We start from the raw sequence: 25092 nt of genomic DNA, 5'->3' as shown, positions 1-25092 counted from the left end.
TGTTAGAAAGATGCTAACATGGGATATTGCCTGGCTGTTCTGGTCAATAATAATAAACACTAAAAGCCTTCAACTAATCGTACCATGGGATCTTGCTGTGCATAAGTTGGCAACCACATTTGTCTAAATAACAATAATAACCTCCTATTCATATACTTTGTTCTGTGAAACATGCTTCAGGATATCTCAACCAGAGAGACACACAACAAGCCAAACGCTTTCTTACCAGCACATTAGGTGGGGTCCAATTGAAGTCCATTCCTGAATGTATAGTTTAAATAAATATTTTATTGCAATTATCTCTCATTTTTTAAAAAGTTTTTTTTTTTAATGTGTACACAGCCCCAGTCAGCAGTTGGGTGACATTTACGATTTGGTACAGGTGAGAAAAAACAAAGACAGAAATACAAGATGCAGCTCTAATGGCCCGAAAACTAACTTTAATACATTTCACACGAAGGTGCACGCGCTTGCGAATGGCTGTCCCGCGGCTGACGAGGACCCGCGAGGAACTTGTGGGTTTGGGGGGGGGAAGGAAATTCCCGTGTCAATCGCTGTTCACCATTTCAAAATTATACAACGACGAGTTGGTGTCTGAAACCTTCTGATAACCGCATTGCTCCAGCGGGGAGGTTGACGTTGTGGGGTCTGGCGTCTCAACTTGCAAAACCTCCTCCTCGTTTTGAACCTCTTGCTCTTCTTCAGTCTGCGGACAATGGAACGATCTCCTGCGGCGCCTCCTTCTCCTCCTTTGCTCGCGTTTGCATTTCTTCATGTCCTTGACGCCCTTGTAGAAATTGCAGCTGGAAAAGACATTTGACCGCACAAGAAAACATGAGTCACTTTGATGCCGAGGTCTGTAGTTTCCACACAAAAGTAATTGAACATTTTCTTTTTTTAGGGCAACATTTTTCTTGGAAAAGTTTGGGGGGGGGGGGGGGTGCAAATCGAGCAGAAGGGAGCAAACAAGTGTAAACTGGAGATGTCACACAGGGATACATCAAAACCATTGAAAAGTCACAGAGTAGAAGACGGCCATTCGGCCCATCTTGTCCATGCTAGCCCCCCACGACACCCAGGTGCCCTTTCCAATCCCACCTTTACTGCACCTTTAGCCCTGTAGCTTAGAGCACCTAAGGTGCAGATCCAGGTTCAAAGGGGGTCAGCGATGTCGTCGGGTTGCTTTTTTCTGTTGTTGGGCAACTGGGACCAGCAGAGGCCTGAGGCCTGAGACTGTGGGTGTTCTGGTGGGGCAGGGGGGGGACACCGAAGGCCAGGATCCTGTGCATTTCTGGGCAAAAGATTTGTCAGAGGCTTTATTATTTACCACAAGTCATTTTCGGATATAGACCCAGAGCAATTTTAACCAAACTTGGAACAGATAGATGGAATCATTGTCATCTCTATGTTTGTGCAGCAATATTAGGTGAAGAATGGAACTAGCCTTACACCCCATTGCCCCAGTTTCCCAACTAGTGAGCTAGGTTAAAATTGCCCCCACATTTATCTCAACTGCCTTTCCTCTTTACAAATGCCCACTGACCCACTTTTCATTCCCAACATTTTCTATTCCGCAGCTTTAACCCGAGTATACATAATTATATTGTTCTTACTGTCAGTGGGACCCCAGACAGAGTTCAAACGTTTATGTTTTATTGGGTTTCCTCTTCAGCAATAAAAACATTCAGTTACCTTTAATGATTCGCTGCTCCCAGTGTCTGCCTCCTTGGGTTGAGGAGCTACTCTGGAATCTTATCCATCAGCAGATTGGAGAGGAGGTTGTGGGGAATCAGGTCTGAAAGCACTAAAGGCTGGCATTCCCTGTGGATAACCAGCATTGCTAACAGTCGAAAGCCCACACCCAATTTCTGGATAGAATTGGGGTAATCTGGATTATCTGCTGAGACACAGCAATCTCGTCCAGGTGAGTATAAAAATTGACAAGTCATGCTGCAGCTACACAGACCTTAGTTAGGCCACACTTGGAATATTGCGCACAATTCTGGTCGCCACACTGCCAGAAGCAGGTGCAGGCTTTGGAGAGGGTACAGAGGTTTGCCAGGATGTTGCCTGGTATGGAGGTTATGAGCTATGAGGAGAGGCTGGATAAACTCGGATTGTTTTCACTGGAACTGCAGCACGGCAGCACACGTGGGTAGCATTGTGGCTTCACAGCGCCAGGGTCCCAGGTTCGATTCCCTGCTGGGTCACTGTCTGTGCGGAGTCCGCACGTTCTCCCCGTGTCTGCGTGGGTTTCCTCCGGGTGCTCTGGTTTCCTCCCACAGTCCAAAGACGTGCAAGTTAGGTGGATTGGCCCTGATCAATTGCCCTTATTGTCCAAAAAGGATAGGAGGAGTTGTTAAGTTACGGGGATAGGGTGGAAGTGAGGGCTTAAGTGGGTCGGTGCAGACTTGATGGGCCGCATGGCCTCCTTCTGCACGGTATGTTCTATGTATCTATGTATGTAACGACGGAGATTGAGGGGCGACCTGATAGAAGTCTACAAAAGTATGAGGGCATGGTCAGAGTGGATAGTCAGAGGCTTTTTCCCAGGTAGAGGAGTCAATTACTAGGGGGCACAGGTTTAAGGTGCGAGGGGCAAGGTTTAGAGGAGATGTGCGAAGGAAGTTTTTTGCGAGGGGAGTGGGTGCCTGGAACTCGCTGCCGGAGGAGGTGGTGGAAGCAGGGACGATAGTGACATTTAAGGGGCATCTTGACAAATACATGAATAGGATGGGAATAGAGGGAGAGGGACCCAGGAAGTGTAGAAGGTTTTAGTTTAGACGGGCAGCATGGTCGGCGCAGGCTTGGAGGGCCGAAGGGCCTGTGCTGTATTTTTCTTTGTTTTTTGTGAAACAATATGCATGCTCGCTATTTTCTTTAGCTCCCTTGATCATATTCATACCGTGGGTTGCTGAGGCGTGCCTGTCAGCCTGTGCAACACCTAAAACCCTGGCCAGGGATTAAAAGGCAGTTAGATTGCCCCTAAAGAGCAGCTGCAGTCAGTAAGGTTGCTTGAAACTTAAACAGCGGGGGCAACACAAATGAAATCCGCAAACATTTTGTGCCACTTTCATTCTCCTATTGAACGCTTCGGTTTCTTTAGTGATACAAATAGTGGAATGAGGGGAAAACGGAACACTTGGAGGCGAGAGGTCGTGTGCTGAAATCTCCAGGAATATGTGCTGCCAAAATTTGGGAATCTTAATCTAAGAGACAGAGAGGATGATTGCACGGAGCATTACACATACCAAAGCACGATGCCGGCCAATGTTCCCATCAGTAGGATTCCAGTCACAACTCCTGCAATAATCTCCAGTCCCAAGGTTGACACGCCAGTCCTTGTTGATATTGAATTTATTCCCTTTGTCAATGTCAGCAAGCGCTTATCGAAGTCAGAAAAGTCACCGCAGGACTGCGTGTCTTCGTCTTCAGCCTTGTGCTTCAACGCTGATTTTCTAACTGCGGCATTCGCCTTCCCAGCATTCTCTTTCCGCCAGTGAGAGTTTTCACCTGAACAACGGAATCAGAGGCGCACGTTACTGCGGAATGAAATTAATCACAGAAGGATAGCGCGTGGAAGGAGGAAATTTGGCCCACCTCTCCTGCGTTGGCCCTTTGAAAGAGCTCATGCTGGAACCACACCTCTCATCGCCCAACATCTCCATGCCCGCACTCACTTCCAGCTACATCCGCTGAATTCCCGGGGAATGGGAGGTTTTCCAGGGAAGAAGTTTGGATTCGGACAAGGGGCAGGAGAAGTGTGGAGTTCTCTCCCACAAAAAGCTGTAGATGCTGGGGGGCATGGTGGCACAGTGGTTAGCACCGCTGCCTCACAGCTCCAGGGACCCGGGTTCAATTCTGGCCTTGGGTCACTGTCTGTGCAGAGTCTGCACGGTCTCCCCATGTCTGCGTGGGTTTCCTCCGGGTGCTCCGGCTCCCTCCCACAGTCCAAAGACGTGCAGGTTAGGTGGATTGGCCACGATAAATTGCCCCTTTGTGTCCAAAAAGGTTAGGTGGGGTTGCTGGGTTACGGGGATAGGGTAGAGGCGTGGGCGTAAGTAAGGTGCTCTTTACAAGGGCCGGTGCAGACACGAAGGGCCAAATGGCCTCTTTTAGCACTGTAAATTCTATGATTCTGTGATGATTATGTACTGATCCTTGCGGTACCCTGCTACCCACAGCTGTCAATGCGGGTATGACCCGTTTATTCCCGCTCTGTTTTCTGCCTGTTGTCAATCCTCAATCCACATCGTACATATATATTTTTAAATTTAGAGTACCCAATTCATTTTTTTTTTCAATTGAGGGGCAATTTAGTGTGGCCAAATCACCTTCCCTGCACATCTTTTGTGTTGTGGGGGCGAAATCCACGCAGACACGGGGAGAATGTGCAAACTCCACACGGACAGTGACCCAGAGCCGGGATCGAACCTGGGACCTCGGCGCCGTGAGGCAACAGGGCTAACCCACTGCACCACCGTGCTGCCTTCCACATCGTATATAGCCACATATCACATGTGCTTTCCTTTTGCAAATCAATCTTCTGTGGGGGACTTTATCAAAAGCCTTTTGAATATGCAAGTATACTACGTCCACTGACTCCCCTTTATCAATTCAGTTAATAACATATTCAAAAAGCTCCAACAGGTCCGTCAAACATGATTTCCCAATAAATCCATGTTGGCTGTGCCCAATCAGATCATTATTATCCAAGTGTCCATTTATCACATCCTTTATAATAAATTCTCATAATTTCCCTCCTACTGATGTAAAGCCATCAGGTCCGTAGTTCACGATTTTCTCTCTCCCTCCCTTCGTAAATAGTGGGGGACATTGTGAGCAGTTTTGGGCCCTGTATATAAGGATGTGCTGGCCTTGGAAAGGGTCCAGAGGATGATTACAAGAATGATCCCTGGAATGAAAAGCTTGCCGTATGAGGAATGGTTGAGAACTCTGGGTCTGAACTTTTTGGAGTTTAGAAGGATGAGGGGGGATCTTTGTGAAACTTACACAATACTGTGAGGCCTAGATAGAGTGACTGTGGAGAAAATGTTTCCACTTGCAGGAAAAACTAGAACCAGAGGACACAATCTCAGGCTAAAGGGACGATCCTTTAAAACAGAGATGAGGAGGAATTTCTTCAGCCAGAGGGTGGTGAATCTGTGGAACTCTTCGCCGCAGAAGGCTGTGGAGGCCAAATCACTTTAAGACAGAGATAGATAGGTTTTCAATCAATAAGGGGATCAGGGGTTATGGGGAGAAGGCAGGAGAATGGGGATGAGAAAAATATCAGCCATGATTGAATGGCGGAGCAGACTCGATGGGCCGAGTGGCCTAATTTTGCTCCTATGTCTTATGGTCTTATGGACATTTGCTACCTTCCAATTTGTAGGAACCATTCCAAGATCTGTAGAATTTTGGAAGATGGTCACCAATGCATCCACTATCTCCATAGAAACCGCTTTCGTTACACTCTGAGATGTCCACTATCAGATCCCGGGGACTTAGCAACCTTCAGTCCCATTAATTTCTCCAATACAACTTTCTTACTAATACAAATTTCCTTCAATTTCTCAATCTCTCTAGTCCCTTGGATCGCCTAATTCTGGGAGATTTCTTACCTTCCTCAATGAAATTCGCCATTATAAATTCCCCTAACTGGGTGTCTTTCATGCATCCGTGCAGACTCGATGGGCCGAAGGGCCTCTTCTGCACTGTATATTCTGTGATTCTGTAATGGACCCACCTTTGTCTCAGCCAAATGTTTCCTTTTTACAGACCTATAGAAGCTTTTACAGTCTGGTTTTATGTTTTCCGCTAGATTACATTTATATTCTGTTCTCCCTTTCTCAGTTTCTTGGCTTTCCTTTGCTGTATTCTAGAAACCTCCCGGCCGCCATTCTCCCAAAGGGAGACAAAGTGCCGACGCTGGAGTGAAACCCGGAGTGTTTCACTCCGGCGTCGGAGGCCTCTCCTCGCTCCCTATTCTCCCACCCCTCGGGGGCTAGGAGTGGCGGCGCGTCAATCCCGCGCGCCGGGCCTTGACGCTTGCGTCAAAGTGGCGCCGCCTGAATGACGCGGCCGGCGGCGCCTAAATGACGTCACCTGCGCATGCGCGGTTGCCGTCTTCCCCTCCGCTGCCCCGCAAGACATGGAGGATTGATCTTGCGGGGCAGCGGAGGGAAAAGAGTGCGTCTTCAGAGATGCCGGCCCGACGATCGGTGGACACCGTTCGCAGGCCAGACCCCTCCTGAGGGCCCCCCTGGTGCTCGATCCTCCCTCCGCCCCCCCCCTCCTCAGGCCCCACACGCAGCGGTCGCCGATGTTCACGCCGGCAGCGACCAGGTGTGGTTGGCGCCAGCGTGAACCGGTCGTATTAGGCAGGCCGCTCGGCCCATCCGGGTCGGAGAATCGCCGCTCGACTGGAGCGGCGATTCTCCAAGCGGCCTGTTGCAAAACGCGACACGCCGTTTTGGGGGTGGGTGGGAGAATCGCGTGCGAGTGCCAGGGCGGCGTGGCGTGAATCGCACGGCCCTCCAGCGATTCTCCCACCCGGTGTGGGGGTCGGAGAATCGCGCCCCCCAATTTTCACGTTTGCAAAGGTTTTTGCCAATTTAATAGGCCTTTGCCTTTAATCTTATGCAATCCTTAACTCCCTTTGTTGGGCACAGTTGACTAACTTTCCTTTTTTGGTTACTGTGCCTTAAAGGACTGTGTAACAATTCTTCAAAGGCGATGTGTTTGATTTTCCCTGAAATTGGAAAAGGCTGATGTCGGACGGGAAATGCAGCATTGAGCCAACTGGCGGCAATGGCGGCCTTTCACACCATATCGCGGGCTGGTTTAGCACAGTGGGCTAAACAGCTGGCCTGTAATGCAGAACAAGACCAGTAGCGCGGGTTCAATTCCCGTTCCAGCCTCCCCGAACAGGCAGCGGAATATGACGACTCGGGGCTTTTCACAGGATCTTCATTGAAGCCTACTTGTGACAATAAGTGATTATTATTATTATAGTGCGGCACTTTTTGCCAATCAGCCATGGGTTCCACGCCGTATCGCTGGCGGGGTGGCCTCTGATTTGCCCACCCCGCCATCACATCAGCACTGCAATCATCAGGGCGCCAGATTTAAAGGCCCCCCCCCCCCCCCCCCCCCCCCCCGTGCACAACCCGTCCTGTGACCTATACCCGCGCTCAGGAAGACAGCCAGCCAGTGTGGTCCCCACCCCAGCCGGGGAGGCCGTGGCAGCGGTCATGAGTATTAAAGTCTTGCAGAAGAAGAAAGCCATCCAGTGTCGCAAGAGGATGAATGAACGTCTCTATTCTGTATAATATAATCTTTATTTGTGTCACAAGTAGGCTTACATTAACACTGCAATGAAGTTACTGTGAAAATCCCCTAGTCGCCACACTCTGGCTCCTGTTCGGGTACACAGAGGGAGAATTCAGAATGTCCAATTCACCTAACAGCACGTCTTTCGGGACTTGTGGGATGAAACCGGAGCACCCGGAGGAAACCCACGCAGACACTGGGAGAACGGGCACACTCCGCACAGACAGTGACCCAAGCCGGGAATCGAACCTGGGACCCTGGGGCTGTGAAGCCGTAGTGCTAACCACTGTGCTACTGTGCCGCCCTGCCAGGTTAAGTCTCTCTTCTCATCACTCTCTTTTTTTGAAAAATAATTTTTATTGAAATTTTTGCAAAATGTAAACATCACAACTATATTAACAACACAACCGCGGTAACAACCCAAGAACAACACCCCCTCAACTTCAACAGCAACTGCAAACAAAAGAAAAAACAAAAGAACACCCAAACAACAAAAGGGAAAGAAATAACACCCGCCACATCCCACAAACCCATGTACACAGTTCTCCCTCCCACCGAACCAAACCCCCCCCCCCCCGGGTTGCTGCTGCTGCCGGCCTATTTCCCTACCGTTCCGCCAGGAAGTCCAGGAAAGGCTGCCACCGCCTAAAGAACCCTTGTACTGATCCCCTCAGGGCAAATTTCACCCTCTCCAATTTAATGAACCCCGCCATATCATTGATCCAGGCCTCCACGCTTGGGGGCCTCGCATCTTTCCACTGGAGCAAGATCCTCCGCCGGGCTACCAGGGACGCAAAGGCCAGAACACCGGCCTCTTTCGCCTCCTGCACTCCCGGCTCCACTGCAACCCCAAAAATTGCGAGTCCCCAGCCCGGCTTGATCCTGGATCCCACCACCCTCGACACCGTCCTTGCTACCCCCCTCCAAAACTCCCCCAGCGCTGGGCACGCCCAAAACATATGGCCGTGGTTCGCTGGGCTCCCCGAGCACCTAGCACACCTGTCTTCGCGCCCGAAAAACCTACTCATCCTCGTCCCAGTCATGTGGGCCCTATGCAGCAACTTGAACTGTATGAGGCTAAGCATCGCACAGGAAGAGGAGGAATTCACTCTCTCCAGGGCATCCGCCCACGTCCCCTCCTCAATCTCCTCACCAAGCTCCTCTTCCCATTTACCCTTCAGTTCCTCCACCAAGGCCTCGTCTACCTCCTGTATCACCCGGTATATGTCCGAAATCCTCCCTCCTCCAACCCACACCCCCGAGAGCACCCTGTCCCGTACCCCACGTGGAGGCAGCAAGGGGAACCCTTCCAACTGCCGCCTGGCAAACGCCCTAACCTGCATGTACCTAAACATGTTCCCCGGGGGGAGCTCAAACTTCCCCTCTAACTCCCCCAAGCTCGCGAACCTCCCCTGCACAAACAGGTCCCTCAACCTCCTAACCCCTACCCTGTGCCAGCCCAGAGATCCACCATCAATGCTCCCTGGGACAAACCGATGGTTCCCCCGTAACGGGGCCTCCATCGAGCCCCCCACTTCTCCCCTATGCCGTCTCCATTGCCCCCAAATTTGAGGGTAGCCGCCACCACCGGGCTCGTGGTATACCTCGTTGGAGGGAGCGGCAACGGCGCCGTTACCAGCGCCTCCAGGCTCGTGCCCACACAGGACGCCACCTCCATCCTCTTCCATGCTGCCCCTTCCCCGTCCATTACCCACTTACGCACCATCGCTGCGATGGCAGCCCAATAGTACCCACAGAGGTTGGGCAACGCCAGCCCCCCCCTATCCCTGCCCCGTTCCAGGAACACTCTTCGAAACTCGGAGTCCCATGCGCCCACACAAATCCCGTAATACACCTGTTGACCCTCCTAAAAAAGGCCTTCAGGATAAGGATGGGGAAGCACTGGAACAGGAACAAAAACCTCGGGAGCACCGTCATCTTAACGGACTGCACCTTCCCCGCCAGTGACAGCGGTAACATATCCCACCTCTTAAACTCCTCCTCCATCTGCTCCACCAACCTTGTGAGGTTGAGCTTGTGCAGGGCCCCCCCCAGCTCCCAGCCACCTGGACCCCTAGGTACCTGAAGCTCTTCCCTGCCTGCTTCAGTGGGAGCCTACCAATCCCCTCCTCCTGATCCCCCGGATGCACCACAAACAACTCACTCTTGCCCAGGTTCAACTTATACCCCGAGAAACCCCCGAATTCACTAAGAATCCTCATCACCTCTGGCATCCCCCCCCACCGGGTCCGCCACAGACAGCAACAGGTCGTCCGCTCTTCTCATCACTCTCAACACACGCTCATTACGCATCCACAGGGATCTTACTGTCAGCTCAAGGGACACCTCCACTCGCTCTCTGAAAGGGTTACCGTCATACAAGCTTAAAAATCACACAGGCTGCTGCCTGCTCAATTCTCAAAGACAGAAAAGCAGTGATGAGAAACCAGTGGCTTCAGCTGGGACTGTCTACACGTAGCATTGAAGGACCCTGTGAACCCACAGCTCACACACACAGATTCAACTGATCATTATGCAGCTGCAGCCCATGTGTGTCGCCTCGGACAAGGAACAGTTCGGGAATATGTTACACCACTGGTCGTCATACCTTTATCGTACTCATGTGTGGCAGTCATTAGATAAGTAGAGACAAATGCTTGCTTGCCGATATTATAATTAAACATGCATGCCCAGATTATGGTTGGTTAATTATACTCGTATGTTATACATTATGTAATCCTAATTATTAGTTGTGAATGGATAGAGGTAATTCCGACACCAACGTACTCTTTTGATTGGTACATGTTAATTATTTAGAAAATAAGCAAAGGTATAATTGCCCTGTATTTTCTATGATTGTGGAGCTGGTAAGCCACCATTCTTAGCTCCCCTGCCTTGGCTGGAATAAAGTTCTTGAACTGAAATTCTGCTGTAGTCTGGTCAGTTGGCGAGTGAGGAACACTCTAGTCGAATAGGTGTGAAACTCCTGCGACGCACTCCAGCACACAACAAGAGGGCGATATTCCAGACGGGCAGAGAGACGTCAGATCTGAAGGTCTTCATGGACTTTGAGGACAGAGCCACTCAGCTGGCCAGGGAGGACGTTGGCTGCTCCTGCACCGATGATGAGATCGGAGCGAGGATACAGCATTGCACCATCCATCAGACAAGAATGCTAGGAGTCGGGTCTCCTGTTGCCCAGCCGTGCACTGATGACCCCTCCTTTCTTTCACAACCACATCTGGGAAGCAGCCCAGAGAATCCACCAGCCGGATCCTTGTCTCCAGACACGGCGGCACCAGCACAGAGGAGGGATCCACGGACTCCGGTATCGACAGCGTTCACCCACACCCTACACCAGCGCAGAGGCCCACACCTCGGTGGGACCTAGATCCAGAGCAGCTTCAGGGTCACAATCCGGTGAGCACCTCACTCTCTCAGAGCCACCGCGGAGGCAGAGATGTCCCAGATGTGCTGGCTCTCGGAGGATTGTTAGAGGCCAGGGGCGAGATTCTCCGCAAATGCGGAGAATCGTAGAGGCTGCCGTGGGACAGTCCGTGGCCCACGGCAGCCTTCACGCCCACGCATCTGGCGCCCGTTTCACGACGGCAGCGAGCAGGTGTGTTTGCTGCCGTGTTGAAATGGGCGTGAAGGCCCGGCTGCTCGGTCCATCGGCCTCGGAGAATCGCCGCTCGCCGTAAAAAACGGTGAGCGGCGATTCGTGGTGTGGGTCAGGCATGGGGGTGGGGGGGGGGGGGGGGGGGGAATAGCGGGAGGGCATGAAAAATGTTGGGAGGCCCTCCCGCTATTCTCCCACCCGGCGTGGGGGGCGGAGAATCGCGCCCCAGGAGTCCCAGACAAATGCTGGAGCTCCAAAGGTAAATCCAGGAAAATCAGAAAGGGATGTCTGGTACACTCCTCAGATTGAGAGGCTGATGGAAGAGTCTGTCTGAGGTGATTGTGCAGACACTCCAATGCAACAAGGTCAATGCAGCTAGGGTGGCGTTGCTGTGGATACCTTGGTGCACGACGTTTGTCCTGCATTGCTGCAGTACTTGCACTCTATGGTGCAGACACTTGCTGGTATCCATCAGTGTCAATGCCAGAGGGTGGCGCGTTCCTTGACCTCACTCCAGCTGCTCCACTATCTCTAGGGCAAAGCCATGGGGCCCCCTAGGCACCCATAGATTACATAGAATTTTTACATAGAATTTACAGTGCAGAAGGAGGCCATTCAGCCCATCGAGTCTGCACCAGCTCTTGGAAAGAGCACCCTACCCAAGGTCAACACCTCCACCCTATCCCCATAACCCAGTAACCCCACCCAACACTAAGGGCAATTTTGGACACTAAGGGCAATTTATCATGGCCAATTCACCTAACTTGCACATCTTTTGACTGTGGGAGGAAACCGGAGCACCCGGAGGAAACCCACGCACACACGGGGAGGATGTGCAGACTCCGCACAGACAGTGAGCCAAGCCGGAATCGAACCTGGGACCCTGGAGCTGTGTAGCCATTGTGCCATCAACAATGCTACCGTGCGTAGCTACAGGAGTAGCTAGTGCACACCCTGGGGTCAGCACTCAAGTGACTCCGGGAGTGTCACCCATCTGAATCTGCTCTTTCTGTGACTGGGTTATGGGGATAGGGTGGAGGTGTTGACCTTGGGTAGGGTGCTCTTTCCAAGAGCCGGTGCAGACTCGATGGGCCGAATGGCCTCCTTCTGCACTGTAAATTCTATGATAAAGACTGTAAGAAACTTCAGAGAGTCGTGAATACAGCCCAGTCCATCACACGAACCCGCCTCCCATCTATTGACTCCATCTACACCTCCCGCTGCCTGGGGAAAGCGGGCAGCATCATCAAGGATCTCTCCCACCCGGCTTACTCACTCTTCCAACTCCTTCCATCGGGCAGGAGATACAAAAGTCTGAGAACACGCACAAACAGACTCAAAAACAGCTTCTTCCCCACTGTCACCAGACTCCTAAATGACCCTTTTATGGACTGACCTCATTAATACTACACCCTGTCTGCGCTTCATCCGATGCCGGTGTCTGTGTAGTTACATTGCATACCTTGTGTTGCCCTATTATGTATTTTCTTTTATTTTCTTTTATTTCACGTACTGAATGATCTGTTGAGCTGCTTGCAGAAAAATACTTTTCACTGTACCTCGGTACACGTGACAATAAATCAAATCAAAATCCAAATCAGTGTCCCACAGGTTGATTGACATCACAGCCCACCTATTCTGCCCACCTCTGGCAGACATTCCCGCTATGTGCCCCTGCCCTTACCAAACACGTGTCAGTGCCACTGGCTCCAAAGGAGCGTGTGTGTGTGCTGGGGGCTCCGTGCTGGTGACAAAACGGCACTCATCACACCACAAAACGAAGCAAAGGGGTCAAACTTTGTCGTCATTCTCCCTCCCGTGGGTTTACGTGCGGCGGCTCTTGGTTCTTACCTGTACCGTTGGTGACTACGACACTGATCTTTTGTCCATTCATCGTTACCTCACCGTCGGAGTACAACTTCAGCTCGTACTGTCCATCATCCGTGGCGACAATTGATTGGAGCACCAGGGAGCAGTTCCCTTTGGGAATAAGCGATATGAACATTTGTGCACGGCCTTCGTAGGGGTTAGGCTCAGTGATGGGCTCAAGTACAGTCCCCACCACCCGGTAGATGGGTTTGTAGAGATTGTTAGGTCCCGTGATGACTCCCCATTCCAATCGCAGGTTGTTAAATTCAACAGCTTCATCCGTTTTGAACGAACATGGTATGAGAAGCCGGTCTCCTTCTTTAACCTCAAAATTGGTTTGGGGCATCTGGATATCTTCAACCTCTAAAGCTAACGTGAAACAAACTTGTTAGAGATCATTTTTTAATAAGTGTAATTAACAACCTATCATTACTTCATCTAGTTATGATAAACTGGAGATTACTGTGGGTGGTATTAATGGACAGTCATTCACCCAGCGTGAAAGCAAAATAATAATAATATTTATTATTCTCACAAGTAGGCTTACATTAACACTGCAATGAAGTGACTGTGAAAATCCCCTAGTCCCCACAGTCCGGCGCCTGTTCGGGTACACAGAGGGAAAATTCAGAATGTCTAATTCACCTAACAAACACGTCTTTCGGGACTTGTGGGAGGAAACCGGAGCGCCCGGAGGAAACCCACGCAGACACGGAGAGAGCGTGCAGACTCCGCACAGACAGTGACCCAAGCCGGGAATCGAACCCGGGTCCCTGAGGCTGTGAAGCAACAGTGCTAACCACTGTGTTGCCGCGCCGCCCATTAGGGGCTGGTTTAGCTCAGTGGGCTAAACAGCTGGATTGTAATGCAGAACAAGGCCAGCAGCGCGGGTTCGATTCCCGTAGCGGCCTCCCCGAACAGGCGCCAGAAAGTGGCGACTAGGGGCTTTTCACAGTAATTTCATTGAAGCCTACTTGTGACAATAAGCGATTATTATAATTATTATTATTATGGCAGATGCTGGAATCTGAAACAAAAACACGGAAAATGCTGGAAAACCCCAGCAGGTCTGATAGCATCGGTACAGAGAGAAAGAGAGTCGCCGCCTCGAGTCCGTATGCCCCTTCTTCAGAACTAAAGAGAGAGAGAGCGAGAGAAATGATTATAAACTGGGGGTGGATCAGTTTAAGCAGAGTAGAAGGTCAGTGATTGGTGGCAGCTGGGAGAGATTGCAACAAAGATGTGTCGGTCAGGAGACAGAGGAATTGCTAATGGCAGAAAAGGTAAGACCCACCAGCTGAAATCTATTGGCTATATTCCAACTGACACCAATTCCCCAGAATCGTCATTGCCTTACACTGTGTCCTGAAATGTTTGAATTATAAAATTCTCACTCTTGTGTTCAAATCCCTTACTATATGCCACCCCCCCCCCCCCCCCCCCCCCCCCCCTCCCTCTCTGCGTAACCTCCTCCAGGGCCAAAACACTGAGATATCTGCGTTACACCAATTCTAGCCACTTGCACATTGCTCGATTTCATCAGTCCGCCATTGGACGCCATGCCTCCCTCGGCTGAAAATAGCGCCCCCTGCCTGCCTGTGTGCCGGCTCCATCCTGTTCCCGCCTTATTTCTGCGGAGGTAAGATGAGGAGGCACCCGCCCACGTGCAGTAGGGCAGGGATCATTGGTTACTTGCCAATTAAAGGAAGCCAACTGGGATTTTCCTGGCCCAGCAGGGAGCGAGGGCCAGTTTACTGCCTGAAGGTTACCACCCCCATTGGCAGACTGGGGGTCAGCACTCCAGGGAAGCCCAGATGCTCCACCCTTCCTACTGGCTGCTGAATTAGTCGCAAGACCCACCCCCCCTCTCTCCCTGTCGCGAAGTTCAGCTCCCTGAGAGTGGGAGCTGCAAAGGCCATTTTTTAGTTTAAATTGAAATAGATTGCAGGGAGTGCACATCCATTTGGAAGCAGCCTCGCCCTTAGTTACCTGCCATTGCCACTGTTTCTTTTTTAAACTTTCGAGTACCCAATTAATTTTTCCAATTAAAATGCAATTTAGCGTGGCCAATCGACCTAGCCTGCACATCTCTGGGTTGTGGGGGCGAAACCCACACAGACACGGGGAGAATGTGCAAACTCCACACGGACAGCGACCCAGAGCCGGGATCGAACCTGGGACCTCGGTGCCATGAGGCAGCAGTGCTAATCACTGTTCCACCGTGCCGCCCAATTGCCACTGTTATAACCCAGACGAGACTTACGGGGTTGGACAAAAACGTCCCCCATGAGTTTCGGCGGGTACAAGTTCGCCCGCTAAGGAGACACGGTGCCCGAGGACATTCATGATTGAGTTCTATATAAATTTGCCCAGGTATGGAATCGATGTAGCAGACCCGGCTGGGATCTGATGGGGATTGTAAATATGATTGCTTTCCAATAAACACAGTTTTATTTTACCAACTCAATTCGGACTCGTGTGTTGCCTACACAATCCACCTTCTGCTATTTCCAAGTGGGAAGGCCTCTGATTGGCCCTCCAGCATTGAGGGTCCACTTCCTATCAAAGAACAAAGAACAAAGAAAAGTACAGCACAGGAACAGGCCCTTCGGCCCTCCAAGCCTGTGCCGACCATGCTGCCCGTCCAAACTAAAGTTTTCTACACTTCCTGGGTCTGTATCCCTCTATTCCCATCCTATTCATGTTTTTGACTGGATGCCTCTTAAATGTCACTATCGTCCCTGCTTCCACCACCTCCTCCGGCAGCGGGTTCCAGGCACCCACTACCCTCTGTGTAAAAAACTTGCCTCGTACATCTCCTCTAACCTTGCCCCGTGCACCTTAAACCTATGCCCCCCAGTAATTGACCCCTCTACCCTGGGGAAAAACCTCTGACTATCCACTCTGTCTATGCCTCTCATAATTTTGTAGACCTCTATCAGGTCGCCCTTCAACCTCTGTCATTCCAGTGAGAACGAACCGAGTTTATTCAACCGCTCCTCATAGCTAATGCCTTCCATACCAGGCAACATCCTGGTAAATCTCTTCTGCACCCTCTCTAAAGCCTCCACATCCTTCTGGTAGTGTGGTGAACAGAATTGAACACTATACTCCAAGTGTGGCCTAACTAAGGTTCTATACAGCTGCAACATGACCTGCCAATTCTTATATTCAATGACCCGGCCAATGAAGGCAACCATGCCGTATGCCTTCTTGACTACCTTCTCCACCTGTGTTGCCCCTTTCAGTGACCTGTGGACCTGTACACCGAGATCTCTCTGACTGACAATACTCTTGAGGATTCTACCATTCACTGTATATTCCCTACCTGCATTAGACCTTCCAAAATATTTCCCACTTTCTCTGTCTGTTAGCTTTGACAAAGAGTCATCGGACTCTAAACGTTCACTCATTTCTCTCCCTCCAGATGCTGCCAGACCTGCTGAGATTTGGACAGCGTGGATATAAGAAGGATGTACCTGATGGTGGGGGGGGGGGGGTCCAGAACCAGGGGTCACAGGCTGAGGACACGGGGTAGACAATTTGGGACAGAGAGGAGGAGGCATTTCTTCACCCAGAGAGTGGTCGGCCTGTGGAATTCATTACCACAGGAAGTAGTTGAGGCCAGTACATTGTATGTTTTCAAGATATAGCACTTAGGACGAAGGGGATCAAAGGAAATGGGGGAAAGCAGGATTAGGCTATTGAGTTAGATGATCAGCCATGATCGTGATGAATGGCGGAGCAGGCTCGAAGGGCCAAATGGCCTCCTCCTGCTCCTATTTTCTATGTTACTATCAGTCTAGACTCGATCATCAGTAAAGTGATGGAAGGGGTCAACAGTGCAATCAAGTGGCACTTTCTTAGCAATAACCTGTTCACTGACGCCAGGGCCGCTCAGCTCCTGACCTCATTACAACTTTGGTTCAAACATGAAAAAAAGAACTAGATGCCAGAGATGAGGTAAAAGTGACTGGCCGTGACATCGAGGCAGCATTTGACCGAGTAAGGCATCAATGAGCCTGATAAACTGGAATCAATAGGAATCAGGAGGTATCGCTCTGCTGGTTGGCGTAATACCTGGCACAAAGGAAGATGGTTCGGTTATTAGCGGTCAATCATCTCAATTCCATTGCAGAAGTTCCTCAGGGTAACATGCGTGCCACACGTGTGCCAGGCAATGATTATCTCTGACAAGAGATAATCTAACCATCGCCCCTTGACATTCAATGGCTTACCATCGCTGAATCCTCCACAATCACCATCTTGCGGGGGGGGGTTACCATTGAGCAGAAACTGAAATGGACCGAGGTTGCAAGAGCAAATCGGAGGCTAGGAATCCAGAACACCTGAATCCCCAAAGCCTGTCCACCATCTACAAGGCACAAGTCAAGATTGTGAGGAATATTCTCCACTTGCCTGGATGAGTGCAGCTCCAACAACACTCCAGAAACTTGACACCAATCAGGCCAAAGCAGCCCCACTTGATTGGCACCCCACCCACAAACATTCTTCCCCCTCCTCCAGCACAGTAGCAGCCGTGTGTACCATTTTCAAGATGCACTGCAGGAACTCACTAAGGTTACTTAAACAACACCTTCCAAACACACAATTGCTCCCATTTGGAAAGACAAGGCCAGCATACACATGGGAGCCCCATCATCTCGAAAATGATCTCCAAGTCACTCACCATCCTGACTTGGAAACGTATCGGCCGTTCCTTCACTGCCGCTGGGTCAAAGTCCCGGAACTCCCTCCCTGAGAGCACAGTGGGTGTACCTACACCACACGGACTGCTGGGGTTCAAGGAGGTAGCTCACCACACATTCTCAACGGCAATTGGGGGTGGCCGATATACCCTGGCCTGGCCAGAAGCACGCACGTCATTTATGTCTACCTGAGCTGGGGCCTTAGTTTGACAAGACTGCACCTCCAACAATGCTGCACTCCCGCAGTGCTGAAGCAGCAGTATCAGCCTGGACTATATCAACATGACAATGCTGAGGGTGATGTGTCGCAGTTCACTCTGAGGGTCCAGTTTGCTAGGGCAACATTCCCGTTTCACATGCGTGTTGTAGTCTGGACCTACCTAAGCGATGGTCGAGGCTCCAACTTCCTGTCCATCACACGGCTGACCAGCAATCTCTCCCAATCTTACCATAGAACATAGAACATTACAGCGCAGTACAGGCCCTTCGGCCCTCGATGTTCCGCCGAGCTGTGAGGGGTTAGCCCCACTGGCAGGGGTTGGAAGGTTTTGTAGATTATACCCAACATGTTTCGCCGCGGTATGAGCTCTTTGGCATGAAGTCCTGAGGTAGCGGGGGGGGGGGGGGGGGGGGGGGGGTCAAAACTGGAGCTTCTATCTCAGAGAGGCACGGGATGCTACCCACTACCCACTGCACCACAAGACCTCCATGGGTAATGAGGGGGTAGGAATTTATAATAAAAATATGAGCAAAAAGCGTAGCTGAATTAGGTCCTGCCCAATCCAAATTATTCCTCAGTGTCCCTTCAACAAGAACAACTTGCATTCAGATAGCCCTCCGAACATAAATTGCTCCACAGGAGCGTAATCCGACAACATTTAACAATGAGTCAGTAGAACAGCAGAGCAAGAGCTTGGAGAAAGAGGACGGTCTGAAGAAGCGACTTAATCAACCCACGAGGGAGGCTGAGAGGTTTGGGGAGATAGAACATAGAACATAGAACAGTACAGCACAGAACAGGCCCTTCAGCCCTCGATGTTGTGCCGAGCCATGATCACCCTACTCAAACCCACGTATCCACCCTATACCCGTAACCCAACAACCCCCCCCCCCCCTAACCTTACTTTTATTAGGACACTACGGGCAATTAGCATGGCCAATCCTCCTAACCCGCACATCTTTGGACTGTGGGAGGAAACCGGAGCACCCGGAGGAAACCCACGCACACAGGGGGAGGACGTGCAGACTCCACACAGACAGTGACCCAAGCCGGGAATCGAACCTGGGACCCTGGAGCTGTGAAGCATTTATGCTAACCACCATGCTACCGTGCTAACCACCATGCTACCCTGCTGATCATTTCACAGTTTGGTCCAAGGCAGCTAAAGGCACAGCTGCCATTCATTAGATCATAAAAACTAGGAGCAGGGCGGCACGTGGTGCAGTGGTTAGCACTGGGACTACGGCGCCGAGGTCCCAGGTTTGATCCCGGCTCTGGGTCACCGTCCGTGTGCAGTTTGCACATTCTCCCCCTGTTTGCCTGGGTTTCGCCCCCACAACCCAAAGATGTGCAGGGTAGGTGGATTGGCCGCGCTAAATTGGCCCTTAATTGGAAAAAAAAATAATTGGGTTCTCTAAATTTATTTTAAAAACTAGGAGCTGGAGTAGGCCATTCGGCCCCTGGAACCGGTTCCACCATTCAGTAAGATCATGGCTGATCTGATTGTTTACATTGTTTAACCCTACCTTCCTGCCTGATCCCCACAACCCTCGAGTCCCTCGTCGATCGAGAATCGGTCTAACCCGACCTTGAATATATTCAATGACCCAACCACAACTGCTCTCTGGGGAGGGGGATTCCAAACACCCAAAGATCCTCCCAGATAAAGGTCTGAGAGATGAAAATGAGGAATGCACAGGAAGGCCAGAACTGAAGGAAGACAGAGTCAAGGGTTGTAAGGTTGCAGGAGGTTACAGAGATAAGGAGGGAGTGGGGGGGCCCGGGGTGGGGGTGGGGGGGGGGGGGGAGTCAAGGCCACACAGAGATTTGAACAGAATGAGAACTTTCTATTCGAGACATTGTTGAGCTGGGAGCTGATGTGGGTCAACAGCTACAGGGGAGGGATGGATGAATGGGACTTGGTGCGAGTCCAGATTGAGGCAGTAGCATTTTTGAGGAGCTGAAGTTTGCAGAGGGTGGGGGAGGGGGGGTTATAGGCTGACCCGAGAACCAGTGGAAGTGACAAAAGCCTGGACGATGGTTTCAGCTGCAGGTGGGCTGAGGCAGGGGCACAGATGGGCAATAGTAGCCTGTCTTGACGATGCAGAAGTGGACCTGAAGACTCTATTGACTCGCTTCCACCGTACAAAACACTGGGGAAGAGCTGTAATCATTGCTGGCCAATGAGAAGCAGGGGAAATGTCAAACATGCTGCACAAGTTCTATTTTTTCTCGGAGGAGGGGGAAGGGTGAAATGGGAGGTCTCTTACACGCAACAACAAAACAATACACAGCCTCTGAGGGTTGCTTTAATAATTGTGATCCCGTGAGTATCACCTCATCAATGTTGTTGTGTTCTGTTGTCTCAGGATGCTAATAATCATGAACCTCCTCCAAACAGGTTAATCTAGTGGGCTATTGTACCTGAAGCAGCTTGCAGGCAGAGTGTAAAGATCCAGAGTTGAGCATAGAAGTGCATTTTATATTCTGTCTCAGCCGTAAGCCATGTTGGACACTGCTCTGCTGAGCTAGAAGGAGCCGGCCAGCAAGTCGATTTGGACAATGGCCCATTGTGACGGGCCAGCATTTAGAATTTGGAACCCAATGTAACAAAAACAAGGTGACACATCAATGAAATAATTATTAGCAGCGCTGGATCCATTTATTAACCATTCGAGGGGGCATTAGAAGACTACTTGAATATAAACAATGTGCACGGGTACAGGGAAAAAGCAGGGCGAATGGTTCTAAGTCATGATGGAGTGCCGGTGCAGACACAGTGGGCCAAATGGCCTCCTTCTGCACTGTAACGATTCTGTGATTCTGCAATGGGCAGCACGGTAGCGCAGTGATTAGCACTGTTGCTTCACGGCGTCAGGGACCCGGGTTCGATTCCCGGCTCGGTTACTCTCTGTGTGGAGTCTGCATGTTCTCCACGTGTCTGCGTGGGTTTCCTCCGGGTGCTACAGTTTCTTCCCACAAGTTCTGAACGACGTACTTGTCAGGTGAATTGGATATTCCGAATTCTCCCTCAGTGTACCTGAACAGGCGCCGGAATGTGGCGACTAGGGGCTTTTCACAGTAACTTCATTGCAGTGTTAATGTGAGCCTACTTGTGACACTAATAAATATTATTATGATTACTATGCTAATAAAAGCTCACTGCAACAAATAGCCCAGGTATACCTGGACACATGCATATTGTCATGAGAATGTCACTTTAAGAAATGTTTGGCTGCTCATGTTACTGCAGTGATGTCAGAGTGTGGGTGGACCTGAGCTCTGGCTGCGGTGATGTCAGAGTGTGGGTGGAGCTGGGCTCTGGCTCTGCTTTTTAGTTTCACTTTGAGAAAAGCTTGGGTATGTCTATGTTTTGTTTTGTTTTGTTTCAGTGTTGGAGCTGAAGCCAGACAAAGCAGGTGTACTGCTGTTCTCTCTGCCATGAAAAGACTGTGGGCGAGATTCTCCGCAAATGCGGAGAATCGTAAAGGCTGCCGTGGGACAGGCCGTGACCCACGGCAGCCTTCACGCCCACTTCCGGGGCCGATTCTCCCCCCCCGGGCGGGGCTGGGAGCGCAGCCCAGTGCGTCACGGCGGCACGGCCTTGACGACGGTCGTCAAGGCCACACGTCAAGCGTCACGCCGGCTGACGCGGCCGATGACATCAGCCGCGCATGTGCAGGTTGGACAACGCCAACCCGCACATGTGCAGTTGGCGTCTTTTCCCTCAGCTGCCCCGCAAGATGTGGCGGCTTGATCTTGCGGGGCAGCGGAGGGAAAAGAGTGCGTACGTTACGGACGCACGGCCCGTGATCGGTGCCCACCGATCGCGGGCCTATGCCCCCTTGGCACTGCCATGGTACTGCCGTGCCAATCGGCTCCCCAGATGCCCCAAACGGGCATCTGGCACCCGTTTCACAATGGCAGCGAGCAGGCGTGTTTGCTGCCGCGTTGAAACGGGCGTGAAGGCCCGGCCGCTCAGCCCATCGGCCTCGGAGAATCGCCGCTCGCCGTAAAAAACGGCGAGCGGCGATTCGTGGGGGGGGGGGAGAATAGCGGGAGGGCGTGAAAAATGTCGGGAGGCCCTCCCGCTATTCTCCCACCCGACGTGGGGGACGGAGAATCACGCCCTATCTCTTGATCATTTGGTGAATTCAGAATTATTCTCAGTAGTGAATGTAAACCTGATGTGCTTCTGTTAAAAGTTGTTTCTTTTGTCTTCTGGATGTTGTTTTGGAAGTTATTAAGGATTACTTAGTGTTGGATTCTTTGGGGGTTGTATTTGAATTGATGGTTGCTGAGATATTCACTGTATGTTTTAAAAAGGATAACTTGAGTTTGTAGAATAAACATTGTTTTGCTTTAAAAAATACTTTTCCATTTCTGCTGTACCACGCCTGTAGAGTGGGCCGTGTGCTCCCCATAACCACAATCTATTAAAAGTTGTGGATCAGGTGAACTCCATGATACACTTTGGGGTTCTCTAAACCCTGGCCCATAACAATATTTAGCATGCATTCTTGCAATTCATTCAAAAATACTGCCTTAAATTGCAAACTAACAAGCCGGTCCCAGGGATGTAAATTCCGTGTTTTGATACTGCATCGGGTAAGAGTAAAAACCTAATTGGGACAGGTTGAGAAAGTGACGAAAAAGGTCTAAATGATCCTGGACTTTATCAGTAAATGCAGAGAGTACAGAAGCAGGGAAGTTATTACAAAACACTTGCTCAGCCTCAGCAGGATACTGTGCCCAGTACTGGGAACCATAATTTAGGAAGGAAGTGACGGCATTAGAGAGGTTCCAGCAAAGATTTGGAAGAATGGTTCCAGGGACGAGAGACTTTGGTTACCTGGAATATTGGAGAAGCTGGGAGGGGGGGTTCTCCTGGGTGAAGAGAAGATTGACAGAAAATCAAGAGGAGTCTGAATAGAGCGGATAGAAGAAACCGTCTCATTGGATGCAAGGCTGAGAACCAGAGGTCTCGGATTTAAGGTGAATGACAAAGGGACCAGAGATTAATGTTGAGGATTACACAGGATGTACAGCACAGAAACCTGTTCAGGTGTTTATGCTCCTATTTCGCCATCTAAATCTATTGTTGTATCCATCCATTAGATTCTCTCTCTAATGTTTGTCTAGCTTCCTCTCGAATGAATCCAGACCACTCGCTTCAACCAAAACTGCGACAGTGCGATCCAGCACTCGACCTAACAAAGTTTCTTCTGAACTTCCGATTGGGTTTCTTGGAGACTATCTTATACCGATGACCTCGAGTTCTGCTCTTTCCCACATTCTCGCTGTGTCCCGTCTATCACCCTCCACACCTCAGACCATTTCCTTGCAATCACAGAAGGTGCAACTGCTGCCCCTTTACCTCCTCCCTCCTTATTGTTCAAGGCCCCAAATACTTCTTCCAGGTGAAGCAGCATTTCACTTGCACCTCCTTCAATTTGATCCACTATATGAAATGAAAATTGTTTATTGTCACAAGTAGGCTTCAAATGAAGTTAGTGTGAAAAGTCGTAACATTCCGGCGCCTGTTTGGGGAGGCTGGTACGGGAATTGAACCTGCGCTGCTGGCCTGCCTTGGTCTGCTTTCAAAGCCAGCAATTTAGCCCTGTGCTCCCAATACGCCCTCCTCTACATTGAGGAAGCTAAACGCAGACTGGGTGACCGCTTCACAGAACACCTTTGCTCAGTCCACAAACAGGACCCAACCCTCCGCTCACTTGCTACTTGAACTCAGCACCTGGCTCTCATGTCCCTCCTCGGCCTGCTGCAATGTTCCAGTGAATCCCGGCATAAACTGGGGGAGCAGCTTCCCATCTGCCGATTGGGCAGGTTGCAGCCCCCGGGTCTCAACATTGAGTCCAACAACTTCAGACTGTGACCTTTCTCCCCCAACTTGACCTTTTTATTTTATATCCAAACCATTTTTGCCGCAACGCAAACATCTCCTCCCCCACCCGGCCATCTGTCACTTGTTCTTTAGTTTTGTTTTCACTGACCACTGACTTCTATTTTCCCATTAATACATTCAGATATCTGACCTTTATGCCACTGCTATCACCTCCTCCTGTCAGTAAAGCTTCCTCTGCCTCGTGATCTAGAATCATAGAATCCCTACAGTACAGAAAGATTGACTCCCTACTGAAGGCCAGGTCTAAGGTGTTCAAGTCAGGCAGCCTTGACCTATACAAGAAACCCAGATATGACATCCGCAAAGCCACCAGGGTTGCCAAGAGACAATATCAGACTAAGCTAGAGTCACATGCTAACGATACGGACTCTTGTCAGTTGTGGCAAGGCTTAAACAACATAACGGGTTACAAAGCAAAGCTGAGTAGAATCTCCGGCAGCAGCCCACCCCTCCCCGACGAACTCAATGCATTCTATGCTCGGTTCGAGCAGGGAACCATTGTCAGCCTCAGACACACCCATGCCCACCGTCACAGCTTCCGAAGTCAGATTGGCCTTCTTAAAAGTGAACCCTCAGAAAGCGATGGGTCCTAACTGAGTCCCTGGTCGTGCAGTCAGATCCTGCACGGACCAGCTGGAGGATGTGTTCATGGAAAATTTTCATCCTCTCCCTACTCCATTCCGAGGTTCCGAACTTCTTCAAGAAGACCACCAGCATACCAGTGCCAAAGAAAACCAGACAACGTGCCTCAGCGACTACCATAGGTGGCCTTGACATTGATCATTATGAAGTGCTTCAAGAGGTTGGTCATGAAGCATATCAAGGGCAGCACGGTAGCATAGTGGTTAGCACAAATGCTTCACAGCTCCAGGGTCCCAGGTTCGATTCCTGGCTTGGGTCACTGTCTGTGTGGAGTCTGCACATCCTCCCCGTGTGTGCGTGTGTTTCCTCCGGGTGCTCCGGTTTCCTCCCACAGTCCAAAGATGTGCAGGTTAGTTGAATTGGCCATGATAAATTGCCCTTAGGATCCAAATTGCCCTTAGTGTTGGGTGGGGTTACTGGATTATGGGATAGGGTGGAGGTGTTGACCTTGGGTAGGGTGCTCTTTCCAAAAGCCGGTGCAGACTCGATGGGCCGAATGGCCTCCTTCTGCACTGTAAATTCTATGTGAATTCTATGTGAACTCCATACTCCCAGAACGCCTTGATCCACTGTAATTTGCATACCGCTGCAACCGGTCCACAACAGATGCCATTTCCTTAGCTTACACTCATCCCGAGAGCATCTTGACAACAAGGACTCCTATGTCAGACTCCTATTCATTGACTACAGCTCCGCCTTCGACACCATAATCCCAGCAAACTCATATCAAAACTCTAAAACCGAGGACTTGGCTCCTCCCTCTGCACCTGGATCC

At 50.6% G+C, this 25092-nt stretch overlaps 1 protein-coding gene across 2 annotated transcripts; it reads right to left on the bottom strand.

Annotated features, from left to right (window-relative positions):
* Window positions 1–268: 268 nt before the first annotated feature.
* LOC119977179 lies at window positions 269–20287 on the bottom strand. 2 transcript variants are annotated; one of them, XM_038817861.1, is made up of 4 exons: window positions 20177–20287; window positions 12806–13192; window positions 3252–3513; window positions 269–803 (listed from the first exon to the last, which is right to left on the bottom strand). In XM_038817861.1, exons 1-4 carry the CDS (start codon window positions 20229–20231, stop codon window positions 548–550), a joined length of 960 nt encoding a protein of 319 aa, XP_038673789.1. In that variant the 5' UTR covers window positions 20232–20287; the 3' UTR covers window positions 269–547. The 2 variants fall into 2 exon arrangements, with proteins under 2 accessions (XP_038673789.1, XP_038673795.1); XM_038817867.1 differs by lacking the exon at window positions 20177–20287 and adding an exon at window positions 20090–20173.
* Window positions 20288–25092: the final 4805 nt, after the last annotated feature.

This window comes from Scyliorhinus canicula, chromosome 1, assembly GCF_902713615.1.
Source record: "Scyliorhinus canicula chromosome 1, sScyCan1.1, whole genome shotgun sequence".
Taxonomy (NCBI): domain Eukaryota; kingdom Metazoa; phylum Chordata; class Chondrichthyes; order Carcharhiniformes; family Scyliorhinidae; genus Scyliorhinus; species Scyliorhinus canicula.
Note: the sequence above shows the minus strand (reverse complement) of the source record. Positions and strands in the feature narration are given on the sequence as shown.